Source organism: Copadichromis virginalis, linkage group LG5 (assembly GCF_057382275.1).
Source record: "Copadichromis virginalis isolate Kocher_CV1m ecotype Utaka linkage group LG5, C_Virginalis_male_GT1.1, whole genome shotgun sequence".
Classification (NCBI taxonomy): domain Eukaryota; kingdom Metazoa; phylum Chordata; class Actinopteri; order Cichliformes; family Cichlidae; genus Copadichromis; species Copadichromis virginalis.
Window position 1 is genome coordinate 28,678,926 of NC_140622.1, and position 19,621 is coordinate 28,698,546.

At 38.9% G+C, this 19,621-nt stretch overlaps 1 protein-coding gene across 2 annotated transcripts; it reads right to left on the reverse strand.

Annotated features, from left to right (window-relative positions):
- Positions 1-12,918: 12,918 nt before the first annotated feature.
- On the reverse strand, positions 12,919-17,583 carry LOC146709992 (uncharacterized). 2 transcript variants are annotated; one of them, XM_085457237.1, is made up of 3 exons: positions 17,525-17,583; positions 15,796-15,951; positions 12,919-15,370 (listed from the first exon to the last, which is right to left on the reverse strand). In XM_085457237.1, the coding sequence occupies exons 2-3, from the start codon at positions 15,919-15,921 to the stop codon at positions 15,137-15,139; spliced, it is 360 nt and encodes a 119-aa protein (XP_085313363.1). In that variant the 5' UTR covers positions 15,922-15,951; positions 17,525-17,583; the 3' UTR covers positions 12,919-15,136. The 2 variants fall into 2 exon arrangements, with proteins under 2 accessions (XP_085313363.1, XP_085313364.1); XM_085457238.1 differs by lacking the exon at positions 17,525-17,583 and adding an exon at positions 16,636-17,278.
- Between the last annotated feature and the right edge of the window lie 2,038 nt (positions 17,584-19,621).

Genomic DNA, 19,621 nt, shown 5'->3' on the forward strand with positions numbered 1-19,621 from the left:
CTAATATATATATATATATATATAAAAACACCCAGCACGCCCCTGTGGGCGGTTTATCCTTCAAGCTCGGGTCCTCTACCAGAGGCCTGGGAGCTTGAGGGTCCTGCGCAGTATCTTAGCTGTTCCCAGGACTGCGCTCTTCTGGACAGAGATCTCCGATGTTGTTCCCGGGATCTGCTGGAGCCACTCGCCTAGCTTGGGAGTCACCGCACCTAGTGCTCCGATTACCACGGGGACCACCGTTACCTTCACCCTCCACATCCTCTCGAGCTCTTCTCTGAGCCCTTGGTATTTCTCCAGCTTCTCGTGTTCCTTCTTCCTGATATTGCTGTCATTCGGAACCGCTACATCGATCACTACGGCCGTCTTCTTCTGTTTGTCTACCACCACTATGTCCGGTTGGTTAGCCACCACCATTTTGTCCGTCTGTATCTGGAAGTCCCACAGGATCTTAGCTCGGTCATTCTCCACCACCCTTGGGGGCATCTCCCATTTTGACCTCGGGACTTCCAGGTTATACTCGGCACAGATGTTCCTGTACACTATGCCGGCCACTTGGTTATGGCGTTCCATGTATGCCTTGCCTGCTAGCATCTTGCACCCTGCTGTTATGTGCTGGATTGTCTCTGGGGCATCTTTACACAGCCTGCACCTGGGGTCTTGCCTGGTGTGATAGACCCCAGCCTCTATGGATCTTGTGCTCAGAGCTTGTTCTTGTGCTGCCACGATTAGTGCCTCTGTGCTGTCTTTCAGTCCAGCTTTGTCCAGCCACTGGTAGGATTTCTGGATATCAGCCACCTCCTCTATCTGCTGGTGGTACATACTGTGCAGGGGCCTGTCCTTCCATGATGGTTCCTCGTCTCCCTCCTCTTTCTTGGGTTTCTGCTGCCTGAGGTATTCACTGAGCACTCGGTCAGTTGGGGCCATCTTCACAATGTATTCTTGGATGTTCGTTGTCTCATCCTGGACTGTGGTGCTGACACTCACCAGTCCCCGGCCCCCTTCCTTCCGCTTAGCATACAGCCTCAGGGTGCTGGACTTGGGGTGAAACCCTCCATGCATGGTAAGGAGCTTTCTTGTCTTTATGTCAGTGGCTTCTATCTCCTCCTTTGGCCAGCCTATTACCCCAGCAGGGTACCTGATCACGGGCAGGGCGTACGTGTTGATGGCCCAGATCTTGTTCTTACCATTCAGCTGACTCCTCAGGACTTGCCTGACCCTCTGCAGGTACTTGGTGGTTGCAGCTTTTCTAGCGGCCTCTTCATGGTTCCCATTCGCCTGCGGGATCCCCAGGTACTTGTAACTGTCCTCTATGTCTGCAATGTTGCCTTCTGGTAGTTCAATCCCCTCAATTCTGACTACCTTCCCTCTCTTTGTTACCATCCGACTACACTTCTCCAGCCCGAACGACATTCCAATGTCATTGCTGTATAGCCTGGTAGTGTGGATCAGTTCACTCTTGGCATACAGCTTGATGTCATCCATGTACAGGAGGTGGCTGACAACTGCTCCGTTCCGTAGTCTGTATCCGTAGCCAGTCTTGTTAATGATCTCACTGAGGGGGTTCAGGCCTATGCAGAACAGCAGTGGGGACAGAGCATCTCCTTGGTAGATCCCGCACTTGATGGTGACTTGTGCTATGGGCTTGGAGTTGGCCTCTAGTGTTGTCTATATATATATATATATATATATATATGTGTGTGTGTGTGTGTGTGTGTGTGTGTGTGTGTGTGTGTGTGTGTGTGTGTGTGGTTTGTCTGCGGCTGTCTGTGTTTCCCCCAAGGTGAGATTGTAAGTCATGTACAACCTTTGCACGTGTGAAACCTTTCTATGTTTCTAAATTACCTTCTCATGCTTTTAAAATAAATGATTTGCTGGCAGTTTTTGAGACTGTGCAGCACTTAAATAATTCAGGTTTTAATGATGCCATTTTAACAATTTGACATACTGTACTTGTTAGAGTATAGTGAGTGAAGGTTTTAATTGGCTTTTGGAAAACAGTTCAAATTGGAGGCAGGCTTTGAAGTCACAACCCTCACCATGTCTGATTTTCTAGGTGTTTTGGCCTTTTGACCCACTTAGAGAGTTTCACTTTAATCTGCATGCTGTCTTTACCTGAAACTGAAAAATGTTAATTTCATAACTTGATCTCATTACTTAACAACAAAGCCCTGGGGATTAACGGCTTAAGCCTAGTCTCTGTTATCCCTTGTCGCTCTGGCTGCCAGCTTACTCATTAAACAAAAACATTCAACGATGTAATATTTTGCGTCTCTATATCAGAGTGACACTTCATCCACCACAGCAAAAGCACCAACTTTTGTTACACAGTAGCAGACCAGAGATAGATCCCTTGAGAGAGAAAAAATTCCAAAGAATTTTGTATTTCTTGTGTCATGGAGAGTACATATAAACTGCTACTTGATACTGAAAAATAAAAACAAACCAAAGGAAGCTGAAGTGCAAGGTAGAAGTCCTGAAAAAACACAAAACAATGGCTGATAACTGACTCTATTCTCAGGTTTGTGCAAGGAGTCGACTGTCTACTCTGGAGTCATGGGTATGAAAATGTATCCCATGCCCCAACATTTACAGCAGTAAAAAAAATGTTCACAACTTTCAACTTTCAAGCAAAAATTCTACACGATGGTTAAATGTTGCTGCCCTTACTTATTATTACCATAAAGGAATTCATGCATAAGTTCAGTAAGGAAGATCTGTATCGAAACATCTCTGCTTCCCAAGTATTTGTGGCTAATCTAAGCTTTACATCACTTCCACTTTCCCACGCTGTCAAGCTGATTGTCACGTCAATGCTGGCCTTCTTCAGGCCAATCAGCCGTCACACCACATACTTTAATTCTTCTGTAATTCTCCCTCACCTTTGTGAGACTCACATCCTCCCCACCACAGCCTCTCGCTCGTCATTCAGGCTCCATTCAAGCTTCCACCTTCACCTCCACCACTAGCATCTAGACTCCAGGGGGGTCCTGCCCTAATCCTTATGACCACTGGGATTCCGTTCTGCTTTGATGGGCCATCAGAGTCTAAACGCTAAATACCCTAAACTGAATTCTGCACATCAATAAATCATGTTCGGTTTCTTCTGAGGATCTCTCCTTTTTGAAATACTATCCAGTTATACAACTTATTGTTCATTCATGAATGTACAATGTTGGACCTGATACTATTTATATAGTTCGTAGTTTGCAGTTTCCCATACGAAACACCTTGTGACCAGTGCAAATAAATTATATTGGTTGTGCCTGCAAACTGGCGGTTCTCTTATTGTACTGTGAAAGAGTTTGGCTTTGTAATGATCTTGAAACCAAAGATACCCTGGGATAATGACAGTTTCAGAAATTTATGACAGCTGTCTCAAAATGTATCTGCAGAATGCAGTCTTCTGGGTCTGATCCAGGGGTTGGAGTCTATCCCAGTTGTCATATGGTGAGCAGTAGGGTACATCCTGAACAACCTGCTAGTCTATAACAAGGAAACAGAGAGACAATCAATATAATCAGCATTTTTCTACCAATGATATCTTTCAGACAATTTAAACTCACAAACTGGATTCAAACCCAGGACCTTCTTGCTCTGAGGTGTGTGTGTGTGTGTGTTTTCCTTGGAAAATTGGCTGTACCCTATCATACTTATTATTGTTAAACTTTTATTGTCATTTCTAATATTTGTTTCGACCCACAGTAATATTTTTTACAGTTTTTCTCAAATGTTAAAACACAAAAGCCAATCCTGTAACCCAAATGACCAGTAGTCTAAACACATTTACTAAATGTAGCCACCATATTCCAGTACCATAAACACATGTCACATGAAGACACAATTCACAAAACACAACCCTCTGTACTCATAAATCTAAACACATTTTTCCTTGCTAAAACACATGTTGCAAAACAACTCTGCTCATATCCTCAAATGAAAGCCCATGTGATGCAAAATGCTTGCCACAGTCACCAATCTTTGAACACAGGGAACACACCTGGCGTCATTCACTACACACAATGACTCAAAATTGAAGACACTTGTTGCTAATGCTGTACCCACATGTAAAAGCAAGTTCAGAGTGCACAGTATGCTGAAGGTTCCAAACAAACACAATGGATGAAGGCAGAGTCAGGGGAAGAGGAATTTGATGCAGAGGAGGGAGAAGAGCTGGCCCTGGAAGAAGAGGAGCAGGCCAATGAGGAAGAGGAGTTCAAATGAGAGGAGGAAGAGGAGCGACCAACGAGGAAGAGGAGAAGGCCAACATGGGAGAGGAGAAGGTCCAGGAGGGAGAGCAAGACAACCTCGCACCATCATTACGGACGAGATGCGAGCAACAGCTCAGCGACATGATGCCGCACAGTGATTGTGGTGTGTGTGTGGTGTGAATAACGTAAATAAAAAAACTTCACACCCTGTTCATGTTTTCAAGATTACTGTTGTGTGCAATAGATTCTGTTTTTGCATTGAGTTGTGTTACAGTAGTGTACGTACATGCAGGATTTTCTATAGATTTATACTACTCATATGAAACTCACAAATCTAAATGCCTAATCCTCTGCAGAGATCTACAACGATCTGTTACTGTATAGCTTCTAAAATATGCATTGGCAGTTATGAAACAAAGAACCTTCTCACAAATTGAGCATTGTGTTTTCAATTGTTTTGCTGTAGTGTGTAATGCTGTGTATAGTGTTTACAGTTTTGACAGCTTCGAGCTGCTCTCTTGGTGTGGGAGTTTGAGTTTTGCAGTGGGAAGGTGTGGTTGTGTTTATGTAGCTTTAGAGAAGGGTGTTGTGTTTGGACATTGGGGGACCTGGTGGTAACGTTTGTGAAATGTGTTTTAGCATTTGAGAAAAACTGTAAACTTGAGAACATCTGTTGCTTGTTCATCTGCTTAACTCTTTGCACCTGCTGCTTCTCACAGCAAGAGTGTGACTCATTCCATCTCCCATGACACCACTCGTCAGATAATCTAAACTATGACAAAGATGTCACAGTCATGGCCTGACTATTGCAAGCTGTGTTGTAGTTCAGGTTGCGTTTCATGGACCAGAAACAACTTTGTGCAGCCGATCAGGAGGGATATATCTGTGACGACCTGACACGTGATGGTTGATCTGGAAAGAGTTTTCTCTGTAAGCTCCTCGTGTATTAGATTCTGAATTTTTACACATTTTCTAATTAAAGCCCAGTGGGAATAATTTGATCTCCATGCTTTGCTGAATCTGGCAAATTGTATTTGTATTTAGTTGCATTGTCAAATTATGTTTTCAGCTTGGTGATAATCAGGGCCCATGTTTTCAATGTACACAATCACAAAAGGTTAGCATCAGGGTGAATAGGCAGTGCTGCAGGATTTTAACAGGATGTTTTGGTTTGACTGCGCAAGGAAAAAGAAAGCAGTCGTTTTTGGATCGGTTTTCATGTTGATTTATTGTTAGTACAGTCATATATTCAAGGCTCTGACAAGAGCTCTAGACCAACATACTGGTTGTTATGTCTGACCTTTAATGCATTTCTAACTTGGCAAATTGTTCAAAATTGACTACCTGACATTACACCTAAATCCTGACAAAAGCCCACAAAGTATTTGAGAGCTAGTTTATTTTCAGTCCATCATCAATATGCTAGTTTAAGAAAGTAGTACATCTGTTATTGTCTTCCCTTTTGACATTATCTTTCAAATTGGCAATCACGTAATCTTCATGATTTTAATTTTATGCTCTGGTTCCGCTGGTATTTTGTGTGTGTGTGTGTGTGTGTGTGTGTGTGTGTGTGTGTGTGTGTGTGTGTGAGAGAGAGGGTGGGGGGGGGAGAGAGAGAGAGAGAGAAAATGCAAATGAAAAACACATTGGAAATCCTTTTGCAGAACCACCATGGTTAAAATGTTAAAATGTAGACCATTTACCATTAAATCGGGGCAGTCAACAGTATGAAAGAAGGTTGTTCCTCCTGTTGCTGTAATCATGTTTTAATTGCTCAGTTATGTTTTAAATATACTCTGTAAAAAAGGTCCTGTATACTTAAAGGGCTGGTTTGAGTATCTCTTTTTTTTTTTTTTTTTTTTTTGGCCTGTCCCGTTTGGCTCTTTTGCCATCAGAATTGTTGTCTAAAGGCAAACAAAGATGCCCAACGGATTTACTTTACCAAATTGACCATCCCAGCCTTGCCATAATGGTCCATTTGATTCACCTTTTATTGTTTATTTTATTTTCACTTACTGAACATGGGACAGACTTGACTGGGGGAAAGAAGGGGAGAAAGAAAGAGGGAAAGAGAAACAGCTGAGAAGAGGGACGGGGGAGAAGGGCAAAAAGCAAAAACCAACAGAATGAGCAGAAAAAGAAAAAAAAGAAGAAAAAAAGAAAAAAAAATGCATATATCAATCACCTGGGTCACCTGCTGAGAAAGAAAAAAGAAAACAAGCAGAAGAGAACAAGAGTAATAGAATAAACAACATCACAATGATATATGGGAATATGACAGTAAATACTAAATGTTAAACATTATTGTGCAGCACATAAGATCAACAGAACACAGTGTGCTTTGAGGTAGGAGCCAAAAAGGGTGTAGTTTGTGGGTGTGATCACCCGTGTGTACACCTGTGAGCATGGACGCGCTTGTTTTTTTTGTTTTTTTTTAAAGGTTCCTTCATGTAATGATCTGCTAGAGGGTGTGGGGGGGCCACAGCCCCGTCCTCCAGGGCATGAAGCAGGTATGGAGGAGATCAAAACTCCAGACATCCAGAGGCCCCCAGAACACAAATGGTAAAATGGCCTGCATTTGTATAGCGCTTTTCTAGTCCATAGGACCCCAAAGCGCTTTACACTACATTCAGTCATTCACCCATTCACACACACACTGGCGATAGCAAGCTACATTGTAGCCACAGCTGCCCTGGGGCGCGCTGACAGAGGAGAGGCTGCCGGACACAGGTGCCACCGGGCCCTCTGTCCACCACCAGTAGGCAAACACGGGGTTAGTATCTTGCCCAAGGATATTTGGCATGCAGCCAGGATGCAGCCTGGGATCGAACCACCGACCTTCTGATTAGTGGCTGACCTGCTCTGCCACCTGAGCTACAGCCACCCACAAGAGACCAAGGAAGACCAACAGAGGGGCAGCCGCGCCACTGGTTTGAGTATCTCTGACCAAACATCAAAAACAGACTTCATGAGGATGGTCTTAGGGCCAAAAGTCCTCTAGTGCAGCGGTCCCCAACCTTTTTTGCGCCACGGACCGGTTTATGCGCGACAATATTTTCACAGAACGGCCTTTAAGGTGTCGCGGATAAATACAACAAAATAAAACTACCAGTACCGAAAAAAAGAAGATTTATTCATAACACACGTGAAAAGACCCAGGAAAACCGAGTTAACGATAAAAACGATGACAAAATAATGCCGAAAACCGATAAAAACCCTGAAAACCATACATTTCACACCTGAGCCTCAACTCTCGCCGCCCGGCACCGCTGCTCTAGTGGGCCCTGTGCTCATCCTGGAGCCTGCACTCAAAAAAATAATTCATTGGATGAACGTAATTTTATCTTGCCACTTATATTCCATCTAAACAAATCATGTTATATTAATCCATCTTGATTGTGTTGTGTCAACACGATATATGTGTGTAGGTTTAACATAATATTAACATTAACATTCAATTAATTTGACTTTTGTTCAATCAACATGTTTGCACCACGTTAGTCTAATTAAATTTATTTAAATCCATCTTATATTGTTTAAACGCTTTGGCACATCAAAAATCAGTCTTGTTACATGAACTAGTAAAATATTTGTTTGTTACACCAATGATAATCTTGTTGAATGAATAAAATGTAACTTATATCTGTAGTACATGTTGTATTCATATTAAGTAATGTTCAACCAAAAAAAAATCAATGGATTTACAGCAACTTCCAATCCACCCATCTTCTTAGCCTTATCTGGGCTGCGGAAGTGATAGGGCAAGAGGGACAGGGGTATCCTGGACAGGTCGCCAGTCAATCATACAGAGACAAACAATCATTTGCACTTTAACACCTTTGGGCAATTTAGAATAACCAGTTACTCTTACAACTGCATGACTTTTAACTGTGGAGGAAACTAGAGTACGCAGAGAGAACCCACTGCAAACTTCGCCACATTGTGGATTTGAACCCAGGATCTTCTTGCTCTGAGGCAACAGCACGAACCACCATGGCATTAATCTGTCAATGCAGACTTAACAAAAGTAGGAAAGCTATGCTTGATGATGCTTTATGTTGTTGTTCTTGACAAGTTAAACCATAAGAAATAGTAACAGCATACACGTGGTGTGGTTGTCTTCCTCTTGTAACCCCACTGATTTTCCTGTGGTTTGACATCTAATGTGATCTTGTGAATTTCGTGAGTCGACCCCCAAAATGAAATTGGGTGGTTGTTACATGCATAAGATCCAAACTTGTAATTTGAACTAAATAATTCCATGTTTCTATGGTGAACGTAATTAAATCATGTAGCATCTGCATGAAATTCAGCAACTTAATTTGTTCTTGTTGAGATGACATCATACAATCTAGTAAGAGCGGTTAGTTGCCTGGATCCAGCCACATGGAATTATTTAGTTCAAATTACAAGTTTGGATCTTATGCGTGTATCAACCACCCAATTTCATTTTTTTGAGTGTGATTAAAATTTGCTATAGTATACCAAGTCCACCACTGGCACCTTGTGCTTTTCACAGATGAGTGTAGGTTCACTCTAAGCACATGTCACAGATGTGAAAGGGTCTGGAGAAGCCACGGAGAATGAGGCATATTGATGGATGGACACCAAGACTTCAACAGACTCAGCAATCGCAACCTGACTGCCATTAGGTGTCAGTGCTAAATCCTTTGACCCACTGTCAATTGAATTAAGCTCAGCTTTATTTACTATATAGTGCCAAATTACATCAATCATCTCAAGGTTTTTGTCAGACCCTACACTGGTGCAGCGGGTCATGGGGTCCTGCTTGTCGTCAGCTACACAGAGCCTCATGTGGTGAGAGTATGAGGCATTTCCTGGAGTCTGAAGTAATTGATGACACTGACCAAAAAAAAAACATCTGGGAAATTATGTTTTGATTCATCTGATGCAACTCAGATTGTGCAGGAACTCGGTGCCCAGAGAGGAGATTCCCCCAGAACACCATTTGTTGTCTCATTTAGCGCTGATGTTGTCAGGAAAGCCTGGATCATACAAACTACTGATCATTGTGAGTTGGTGCAGTAGCTTGGTGCATCAGTTTTCACTTTGATTCTCTTCAAATTCTGCCCTCTGTAGATTGATCATGTTCATTTTGATCAAACTACTGTTCATCAAACTGTTGCATCCTTCCATTCCTCCACTGTGTTTGTGTGTGCAGCTGTGTTGGTGTTTGTGCATTAGCAGGACACACCCCAGATTTCCGCCTTTCGGTTTTCACACGCCATTTTTATGTAATCACGTGATTTTATTGAAGCTGCTTTTTAAGGACGTTAGCTAAACATCATTTTTTGCTAGATTGTTCGCAATAGTTAATGTTTCCCGGCTCCTTGCCTCAGCATATGTTTTCCTTTATCTACAAAAATGTTTCTTATCTTCTTTAACTTATGCTCAGGTTTTGTCTGGTAGACCTGTGGATAAGGAGCGACATGCAGTTATTGTTTGGAGTGAACATTTGGATTGGAGATTTTTTAGACTCTGAGGAAAGCCTGAAGGGAGACTGGGACCGTCATTACTGTTGATTGTTTTTTTATTCACTGTAATTAAATGCACTAAACTTTGACCTAGAGACTGCATTTGAGTCATGCTTATACCAAGAACCTTGACAAGCTCTTGTAAATTATTGATTTGAACTTAAACTTTGATATTTTTATGACCCTTTGCCACTGACAAAGTTAAACAAAGAAAGTGTAATAGACTGTAAAGTTGTTCAGTGGCTTGTATTTTATATAGAGGCAGCATTCAAAGTATTTGTAGCTATTCACAAACAATAGTGCAAATGAATGTGAAAAACATGGATGTCATAAAAAATCTGGATACCTTCATGTCATATTAAAGTTTTCCATATGGTCACTTACAACAAAATTAAGACCTAATTGATTATCACAATCATCCTTAAATTTTTTCAGTCTAGTTAGCATTGCCATGAGCACAAGTCCAACGGTTAACAGTCCAGAGCAAACACTTGTGCTCAATGTGCTTTACCAAATCTAAAACACATGAAAGGGGCCAAATCTTTTCATTATAATGCATTTTAGGGCGATCACCATCACTTACTATGACCTTAAAAATGAATATAAAATGGAAATATCACTTTTCTTTGGCGTGAACATAATGTTCATAACAGTAAAATTTATGGCACAGCTGTTAAATGGGTTTATGTTAAATTTCACAGGTGTACCTAATAACGTTCCCAGTCAGTTTGCTTTACGATGCTTTGTCAGCCTCTTTACGGAGGCTTTCCTACACAGACCAAGTTTTTTTTATTTTTTAAAGCATCTCTCTGCTGCTCAAAACATCCTTGTAAACCCGAAAATCACTAATCGTAATCATCATTTCATGTAAAATTACAAGTACATATTTTATAGAGTGCCACAGCATTTGGGTCATATTTAGCTAGATATTATTGCAGTGTCTCTTTACTGGCAACAAGAAATCAAAAGGTCTTGAATCATGAAGAGCTAATTTCTGTCACAATATTTTCCTTACATATCAGTTAAATATATCATATATCTTTACTTCAGCAAACAATCTAAACATTAAGCACTTCTCCTCTCATAAATCAAATTTTTATTCCTATGGCTAGGTTGCGAGTTGCTGGTGAAGCAACCCCCTGCACCGGTTGTATTTCACAGAACTTGTTACCTCAGACTCCTCTGACTATTTTTTAACACATGTTCAGTAAGCAGGGTGCTATGCATCAACATGTTGTAAAGTGGAAGAATGAAAGTATTTCAAAATGACATTGTATTTAACACATTTACACATTTTCTAAAAATCCATTGCTTGTGTTTTCTTTCTCTCTCTGTAGCTCCTCTTGTCACAGGTCACAGATCAGTTTGGCCCACTATTCAGTGTGGACAAGATTCCTTTGACATTGCCCTGTGCTCATGTATAAAAATGTCTATATAGGGAATAACAGAAGCAGGAGTATGTATTTATTGGTATAGTATGTCTTTGATTTAATATGTGTTTTCTGAAATTAGCCTCATGCTATTTAATATAACTGGCCAAGCAGCAAATTAAATACTTTTTGACATACTAACTTCTTCATGCCTAAATATTCTTTCTTCTTTTTTTTTTACTAAAGGTCACAAGAGGCAACAAGAAACACATTCGACACGCAAAGTCCTGATGTCACATTTAGTGGACTTCTGCTAACAGCTTTGAATAAAAGGATCCATAAAATAGCAAACTAAGAGGAATTTAGTGTGATCTGCTCTCTGTCAGTATTTCAGTATCTTTCGCCTGTCCCTTCAGAACTCAGAACTGCCTTCCAGCTGTCTGTGATAATCCTTCCTGCTCTATCCAACTTTTTTTTCCAAACCAGATGCCTTAACACACACTTTAGACTAGTGGAATGCTGCAAAAATATTCTGACCCAATAAAGTCAGTCTTAGTCAAGTAATGATGGGGGAAATTCTCCTTAATAGTAATTTTGACAACTAGAAATTAAAGTATCCATAAATAAATAATGTACATGTTTATATTTGTAGGAGATCAGAATTTATTCCTTCCTCAAAGTTTTTTCTCCTCATGTGAATTTTATTATTATTATTTATAGCAAACTTACTTGTTTGAATTCAGTGGTACAGATGTTGGACAAATATGTCTGAGCAATCCTGTCAATACTCACAACATGGGATTATTTATTTGAATGTATTTTTCCTCACTGTAAATTGCTTTTAGCTTTTTTAGATTTTCACAGCTTAACTACTAAAAAAAGAAAAGAAAGAAAGCTACTTGCTTAACCTGATAAAATGTTCAAGCTTACAAAATATTGCTTTACACATATGGCACAAATCACAATCATGCTAAAAGTACAATATAATTTACTTTTACCCTCTGAAGTATCTGGAAGTATCTAAAGTAGCTTTTTAGCTGTGTCCAATTTAATTAATTTCATTCAATTTATTTTTCACAGCTGTTTCAACAACAGCTGTCTCAAGGCGCTTATTTGCGTGTTTATTGTAAAGTAAAGATCCTACAATATGAGCGAGAGCAAGAGACAGTGATGAGGCACTGAGTGATGGTGAGGAGGAAAAACGTCCTTTTAACTGGAAGAAACCGCTGCCTGAATCAGGTTCAGGAAAGGGCCCTGACCAACTCGGCTGAGGGGACAGAGAAGAGCACAGAGAGACAACGAACAGCAAACAGGCCAAAAACAAACAAAATGAAAGTAGAGACAAAAGTTAATGACTTGCAACTATGGCGCAGTTTATATGGGTTTTTTTTCAAAGGCACTTTTAAAAAGTGGTTTAAAAAGAGTCATGACATTTAACCATACACTGAAAAAAATAATCAGTGGGATAAACATAAAAAAATTATTGTAAGCGGTTGCACGAAATTAAGTTGTTTGGTTAACCTTAGTTTTTTATGTTATACCTGCACACATTTTTCTGGTAACACGAACATGACTTTTTTATGTTGTTGTTATGTTTTTCATTCCGGTCAAATATTTATAGAAACCACTTGTTTATCAGACATGAACTTTTTGTGTTAATTGTATTGGACTACTATGTGTTATATTGACAAGATTATTTTATGGTAAGCTTATTTTATTTTATAACAAATTTCTAATATATAATATATAATCTAATATATAATTGAGTGTTCAATAAATAAAACTAAATTAAGGCTGATCTTACTGCTGTACACTTTCTCTCAATCAAAGAAATAAGCAAAACATTTTTGAACAATGACCTGTATTTTTGAAAATACTACACAGTTGTAAAAATGGACTTTCAATTCAGGCTTCCAAAATATACATGAGTCATATTTGTACAATGCATCTCTTGAAAAACATTCCACAACATTCCTCAAAGTTATCTGCTGGAACCTGAATTCAACATTGTGGGGCCTTGTGACATCGCACTTATGTAAAAAATAGTTTTTTAAATGTAAGAACCATAAGGTAAGGTAATATGGCAACAGGGGTGTAATTATTAAAATGACACAAAGAAGAGACTTAAAATAACATTATAACCCACAGGCACACAACCAAGAGACCTAAACTGATTAGTATTGGCTTGCTTCTAGGGCTGAACGATATATCGCATTTGTGATAATATCGCGACATGATCAAGTGCAATTTTCTAACCGCAAAGGCTGCGATTATACTGCGATTATATTATACAATTCATGGGCTGCATCCTCCTGAGGCCGCATTTGTAGACCGATTACGTCACAGCGACGCGCCGAAGGCTGTCCAAATTACTACCATATCCCAGAATTCATAGCGCGGCCCAGCCAAACTCCAGTTTCCAGCAATGGCGGCCGCTACTAAGTTTTAAAATTACTCATACTAATCTTTCTGGGTCACAAAATAAACTTTTAACATATTTTCAGGCGAGAAAGTAGTTGTGTAAACATCAAATATCTGCTCGGTTTATCAAGATATCCCATATTTGCAAAAGTGCTTCGACGTTTTCAGAGGCATCTGCTACCCACCAGCTCGACAGCTAGCCGGGAGCTCGAGGGTTACTGATGCGGCCGAGAACGGCACAACTCCCGGCACATCATTTTCAGATCACCACGGAGTTTCGCTGCTTGGGTTAAACGTAATATATAAGTCACTTAGACAACCTAAAAATGTTATTGTTGGGCTTTTTTCAGTGTTTTGTTTGTTCGTGAGTAAATCGGTTTGGCTGAGATTAAAGTTATTAGATTAGATAAAATAAAACTTTATTAATCCCCCGGGTGGGTTCCTCCTTGGTTTTCACACAGCTGACTAAACGTCAAACAGAAAACTTATTAAACAGAAGTATGAGACAGTCGAGAATTTACACCAGTGTCTGGTTATATTTTAGATAGCAAGAAGCAGACGGCCGAGTTTATTAAACTCCACCGAGACAGCGGTGACGCTAATCAGAACTAGACCGTCCAATTTCACGCCTTTAAACTTTAAAGGCGTGTTTGTGTGTGTGTTTATACAATTGCTATTATGTTTGCACTTTATGTGTAATGTTACTGACTGCAGAGATCAGTAAGATGTGTGTATTTTTTATTTATTAGTTTTATTTATTTAATATTATTTTTTAATTGAATGACTGTCTAGTAGTTCACAGATGTCGAAAAACTGAGTGTGGTAAAGCCACTGATTTTTTTTATGTATATTTCTGCAATCTGCACATTGTACTGACTTTCATTTTAATGTTTACACCAGGGTTCCTTGTCAGCACTTTATGCTCAGATGTTTGTAAGCTAAAAATAAACTATTGTGTATGTTCAAATTGTGATTGAAGAAGTTAAATAAAAATGTCAGTCATCAATTCATGCATCACCTCATGTCATCATAACAGAGGTCTGTCTTCCAGGAAAGAACAGTTTAAAATTAATGTAATATAGTATTGGCCATACTATATGATGTATTGCTTGTCTTTGTTTAATAATACAGAAGACAAATACCTTAAAAAATAATCGCATATCGCATCGCAATCGCAATATTGGGGCAAAAAATCGCAATTAGATTATTTTCCATAATCGTTCAGCCCTACTTGCTTCTATCACTAAACATCACAATCACTAATACTACACGATGCAATCTGTTTGTAGTGGTGCACCTTGGGAAAAAAATTGCAAATTGGTGAAATTGGTGCAAGGCGCCATTTCCATTGAGAAAAATGGACATTCAAAGTTTGAATTTAAAAACAAAACAAAACCATGGCTTGAAAAGTGAAAACTGCAGTAATAAAGGCCCCAAGTTGAAAAGTGCCAGAAAAATAAGTTTCACTATGTACTGCAACTTTACCAGTGCTGGCTTAAAAGAAAGGATGGTACATATTCGAAGAGGTAAACATGTTGTTCCCACATCATAACTGGAAAACTGTTCAATCGTACAGTCTGGTCCTGAAAACCTGGGCCTTCTTTGAAAGGCTGTTCCTTTTGAGCTCCATAACCAGTTTCTATAATACCTCGAAGGTATACTTTTCCAGTGGGTAGGTGAGGTTCAAAGTGTACATTAGTCCAAACAGCATTGCAGCTGCTAGGGTATAGTTATCCAAATCCTGCCAGACTCTCTGGCCTTCAAGGACTATCCCGATGTCCTCAGGGCTGCCATTGGCATCTCTTGACTTTATGATGTAAATTCCCATGGTTGTTTCCTTATTAGATCGTTGGATAATGGCTTCATCTGTGGCCTAGAAAATGCAGAATTCCAAAATTTAATTAAACAGAACACTGGTCAAAGAACATTATACCAAATCTTATTTTAATCTGTGTCACTATTCCAAAAAATGTTAACATTAACACATTAGGTGAACAAAAATGGATTCATTACAGCATGTGATTTGAGTCCTCAGAATGCTTAAAAAGGTAATGCATGAAGTGAAATCTCCATGCAAAGAAGCAGAATACTGTCAGAGCATAGAGAGGTGTTCAACTATGAACTCCACACATCGTTCTGATGCAGGTAAAAGAAAAAACAAAAACAAAAAACGCACCCATGGTAAATTGTGAAAATCCCAGGTGATTTTCAACATACTCCTGGCATAGAGTGACAAGCAGCATTTTGTTAAGATTATTATTTTCCCTAAAGTGTATACACAAATTATTTTTTTCTTACCTGGGCCGTGGGCTCCAGAATGTTCTGCAGTCTTCTTCCTATTTGTCCTCCTCGCCTTTTGAAGACCTTTATGAGTTTGTCAGATAGCACATCTATCTGCGAGAGTAATCTGGACTGCAGTGGCATGGTGGTAATGCGCTTAAACTCTGCATTTATCTAAAAAGACAAGTTGTCACATAAAAATGCTGTCAAAATCTCAAATCTCACAAGGTTACATCCACACAAAGTTGTTATTTTTTGTCATGTTACTATTTATTAGCTATGGGTCCCATGTTGCTGAGCAGTTCCATAGTTGCCCTTACTTCCATACCACCCAAAGCCTGTTTGCAATCACAGCAGTTGCCTCCTTCTGGCCATTTTGCAGTTCTGCCAAATGACCCAGAAACTACATCTATTATTGTCATATACACATCAAGGTCTTTCATTAATACTTAGTTAAATTAGTTAATTTGACCTTTCCAGAAAATTTACCTTACAGAATGTGAGATAACATATGCAAATCTTCACCCCCCCCCCCCCCCAACAGAGCCCACCCCATGGCAAACTAGCTTATTTAACTGTTTAACTAAAACATTTTAGGTACAACCAGTTAACTAAATGGACACGAGTTTGTTAGTCTGTATTCACTGAGAAAAAACAAGCGAATGTGACTGGGCACACACTGAAAAAAAGCTAATGCACATAATATTGTCCTGCAGCTTAAGCTAACATTATCGTTAGTTAACTTAAGGAATGACTTGTTTTTTCCATTATGTTGCTCAACAGGAATTCATGAGAAAAACTTCCCCATATAATGGATGTTCTCTTCGTTTCCTCTCAAACATGTAGTTTTCAGTTTACCTCGACAAAGTAAAGCTCAGCACCAAACGTAAACGAAGCAACGACAAAAAATGGCGGACCGCCACAGTGAATTTTCCCTCGCAGAACACGCCCTGGGGGGGTGGAGTTTCAACAGAAAACACAACTATTTTCTGTTATTTTGATATGACTGGTTTTAAAAGACTGAACATCCTTCTAAAACAAGTGAAAGGCGTGAGACTTAATTATGTTTAGACCAAAAATATAACTGATTCATGTTGGATATATTTACTGTATTTTTACTAATTTAACAACGTCATCATTGCATTAGTCGCTTTATGCTATAGCATTACGCTTACATTAGCTTGAAGCTCAAGGTCGTCATTTTATTTAATTTCTTTTTCTGGGCTTACAAACAGGACACACAACATTTAGATAACCGTTACACTGAATCTTGGGTCTGTGTTGAGTCTTCCAGCTGCTGACTACAGAAGCTAGATTGACCTTTCAGCATGTTTATAGCGGCTGTGGTTATGTGCTGGTAATGTTACCGTGTGTGAGCAGTCACATTGGCAGCAGACATGTTTCAACAAACTAGTCATATCCCGGCCCTACATTAGCTTGTTTAATGGTTAAGACACTGCAGGTACCACCACTTACTACAGACACTGATGCAAGTTTGTAATAGTCTGTTAATTTAGACTGAAAGAATATACAAACAATATTAAATCACATTATATATGTTAATTACTAATTTGCTTATCGCATAATTTCGGTTACCATTAGCTAACTGGAGCCTAACATTGGCCTTTCATGGTTTTCGATAAACAGCCCACATACCTGTAAAATAACAACACCCCAGTAAAAGTCCACATATATAAAGGGTCTACACTCTTTCTCACTGGTGTGTTAGCTTTAAAATCCTATTTACCTTCAAGTGTAAAACTCCAGATGGTAGTAGATTTTCCAAAGCGAGAGACAAAAATGGCGGACAGTGCAGCCGATTTTTCCTTTCCAGGGGGCGGAGCTTGAGGATAAAACACGACTAACTTGTTTCTTTTCAACATGATTTGTTCCAAAAGAATGAATATTCTTAAAGAATATGTGAAAATTAAAAGACAAAAATATGTTTAGATGTGAAATTTAAATTAGTCATGCTGGATATATGAAGTAATTCTATGCAGATTCAACAACCACCCTATTGCATTTTTTTCAGTGTAGAGGTGTACATGACTGGGACAATTTTTTCATCAAATGATGTTTTAAAGAAAAAAAAAAATCCTAAAACCCATAGCTACGGTTAGACTGGACTTTTCTGGATTACAGCTCCATGTGCTTTATGAATAGCGCCAGATAAAGAATTGCTTTTCTATAAGCTTTAATTTACATCACAGAGGTCACATTAAAGAGTGGTTGTGCTTGTAATAATAATATAATAAGGGAGCGTAATGTGTGTGCACATTTATGTCTTTTTTGTGCACACAGTTTTAGTTATGAATCTGCATAGTTTTATGTATCTGGCTCTTTATCTAACTAGCCTAATATTAATCTAATATTAATGTGGAACATGAGCAGAGTCTATAAAGAAAGTGATATTACTGTGCCTTTGAAGAATTCAATTGACAATTCACTTCAAGTAAGTTAGAATGAGTTTCCCCTTAAGCATATGTATGAAGCATATGCAACTCTGTAACTGATTTGGCAAGTGAAACATTATTCCACAGAGAGAAGACAAGATAGAGAAGGAGCTGCAAGAGCACAACAGATGAAGGAATGAGGCAATGAAGATAGATATTATCAGACTGAGAGATCATAGAAAAGGGTTTTTTTTTGTTTTTTTTTTTGAAAGACTGAAGAATGCATATCAATATTAGTCTGTTATTGGCATCCAATAGCATTGGCCAATATGGAGCAATGAATATCAATGGCCGGATCCTATGGGATACTATAATTTCAAATATTGATTTCTGTATACTAACCAGTTAACTCAATGTTTAAAATAAACCTATCAAAAACTGGTTTGGTTCAAATTTGGCTGATTTATGCTGATTGCGTCCTTTGAATGACCAAAATAGGAGAGTTGAAAACAGGAGACCAGGGCAGAAAACATCAAGAATTAGAAAAGATAAAGAAAAATACCTCTTCTGAAAAAATGAAAAACAAAAAAACAAAAAACTTTGTACCATACAAGGTGATGGCCAGGAGCAGCTGTGGTCACTTTTGATTCATTGGAGGTTCAGGGAGGAGATGCTTTTTGTTCCCGTTTACTTCTTTGGGCCAGATTTTCCTTCCAGTGGAAATATATGATCATCCAGGCTGACACTCCCTTGTAATCAATCATCACATGACAGTAGTTATTACTAACATCTCAATATTCCTTATTAGTCATCTCCAAAGGGAATGTGAAAAGTCATGTGTTTATCATAATGTAGCAATTACTTGGAAATCACAACATAAAGGTCCCTGGAAATATCTTTAATTCTTGCTCAACAGGCGGTAATTTAAAACTGGGGAAGGACTCCACCACTGAATTTATTTCCCTCAGTAACAAAGCACAGATGATAATAAAACACTGATTAAACAATCAGTTTAGCATAATGATATGCTGGTGAAGAGAAAATGCTTCTGGAGAAACCTGGGCTTTGTTTTAAATAAGATTTAATTGAACTAAATATATATATATATATATATTTTTCAATTCATCACACAATTTTATTAAAAAAAGATTGTAGGGTTTTTACCATATACAACGCTTTGAGGTGACTTTTGTGATTTATTTATATATAAATAAAACTGAATTGAATTGAAGTGAACAGTAGGTTGAGATCATTGTACACACAGCTCAGTATAGTACATTTTTAAAAAATTTGATAATAAAACGTGTCCAACAACCAATATTGTCCTGTTTGCAAATAGACTTTTGAGCCCTTTTGAGTCAGTAAGAAAAAATGTAGACATTTCTGTTTAAGTAGAAACAATGTATGTCTATACACCCCAAAGACATGAACTCAAATAAATCAGATTTAGG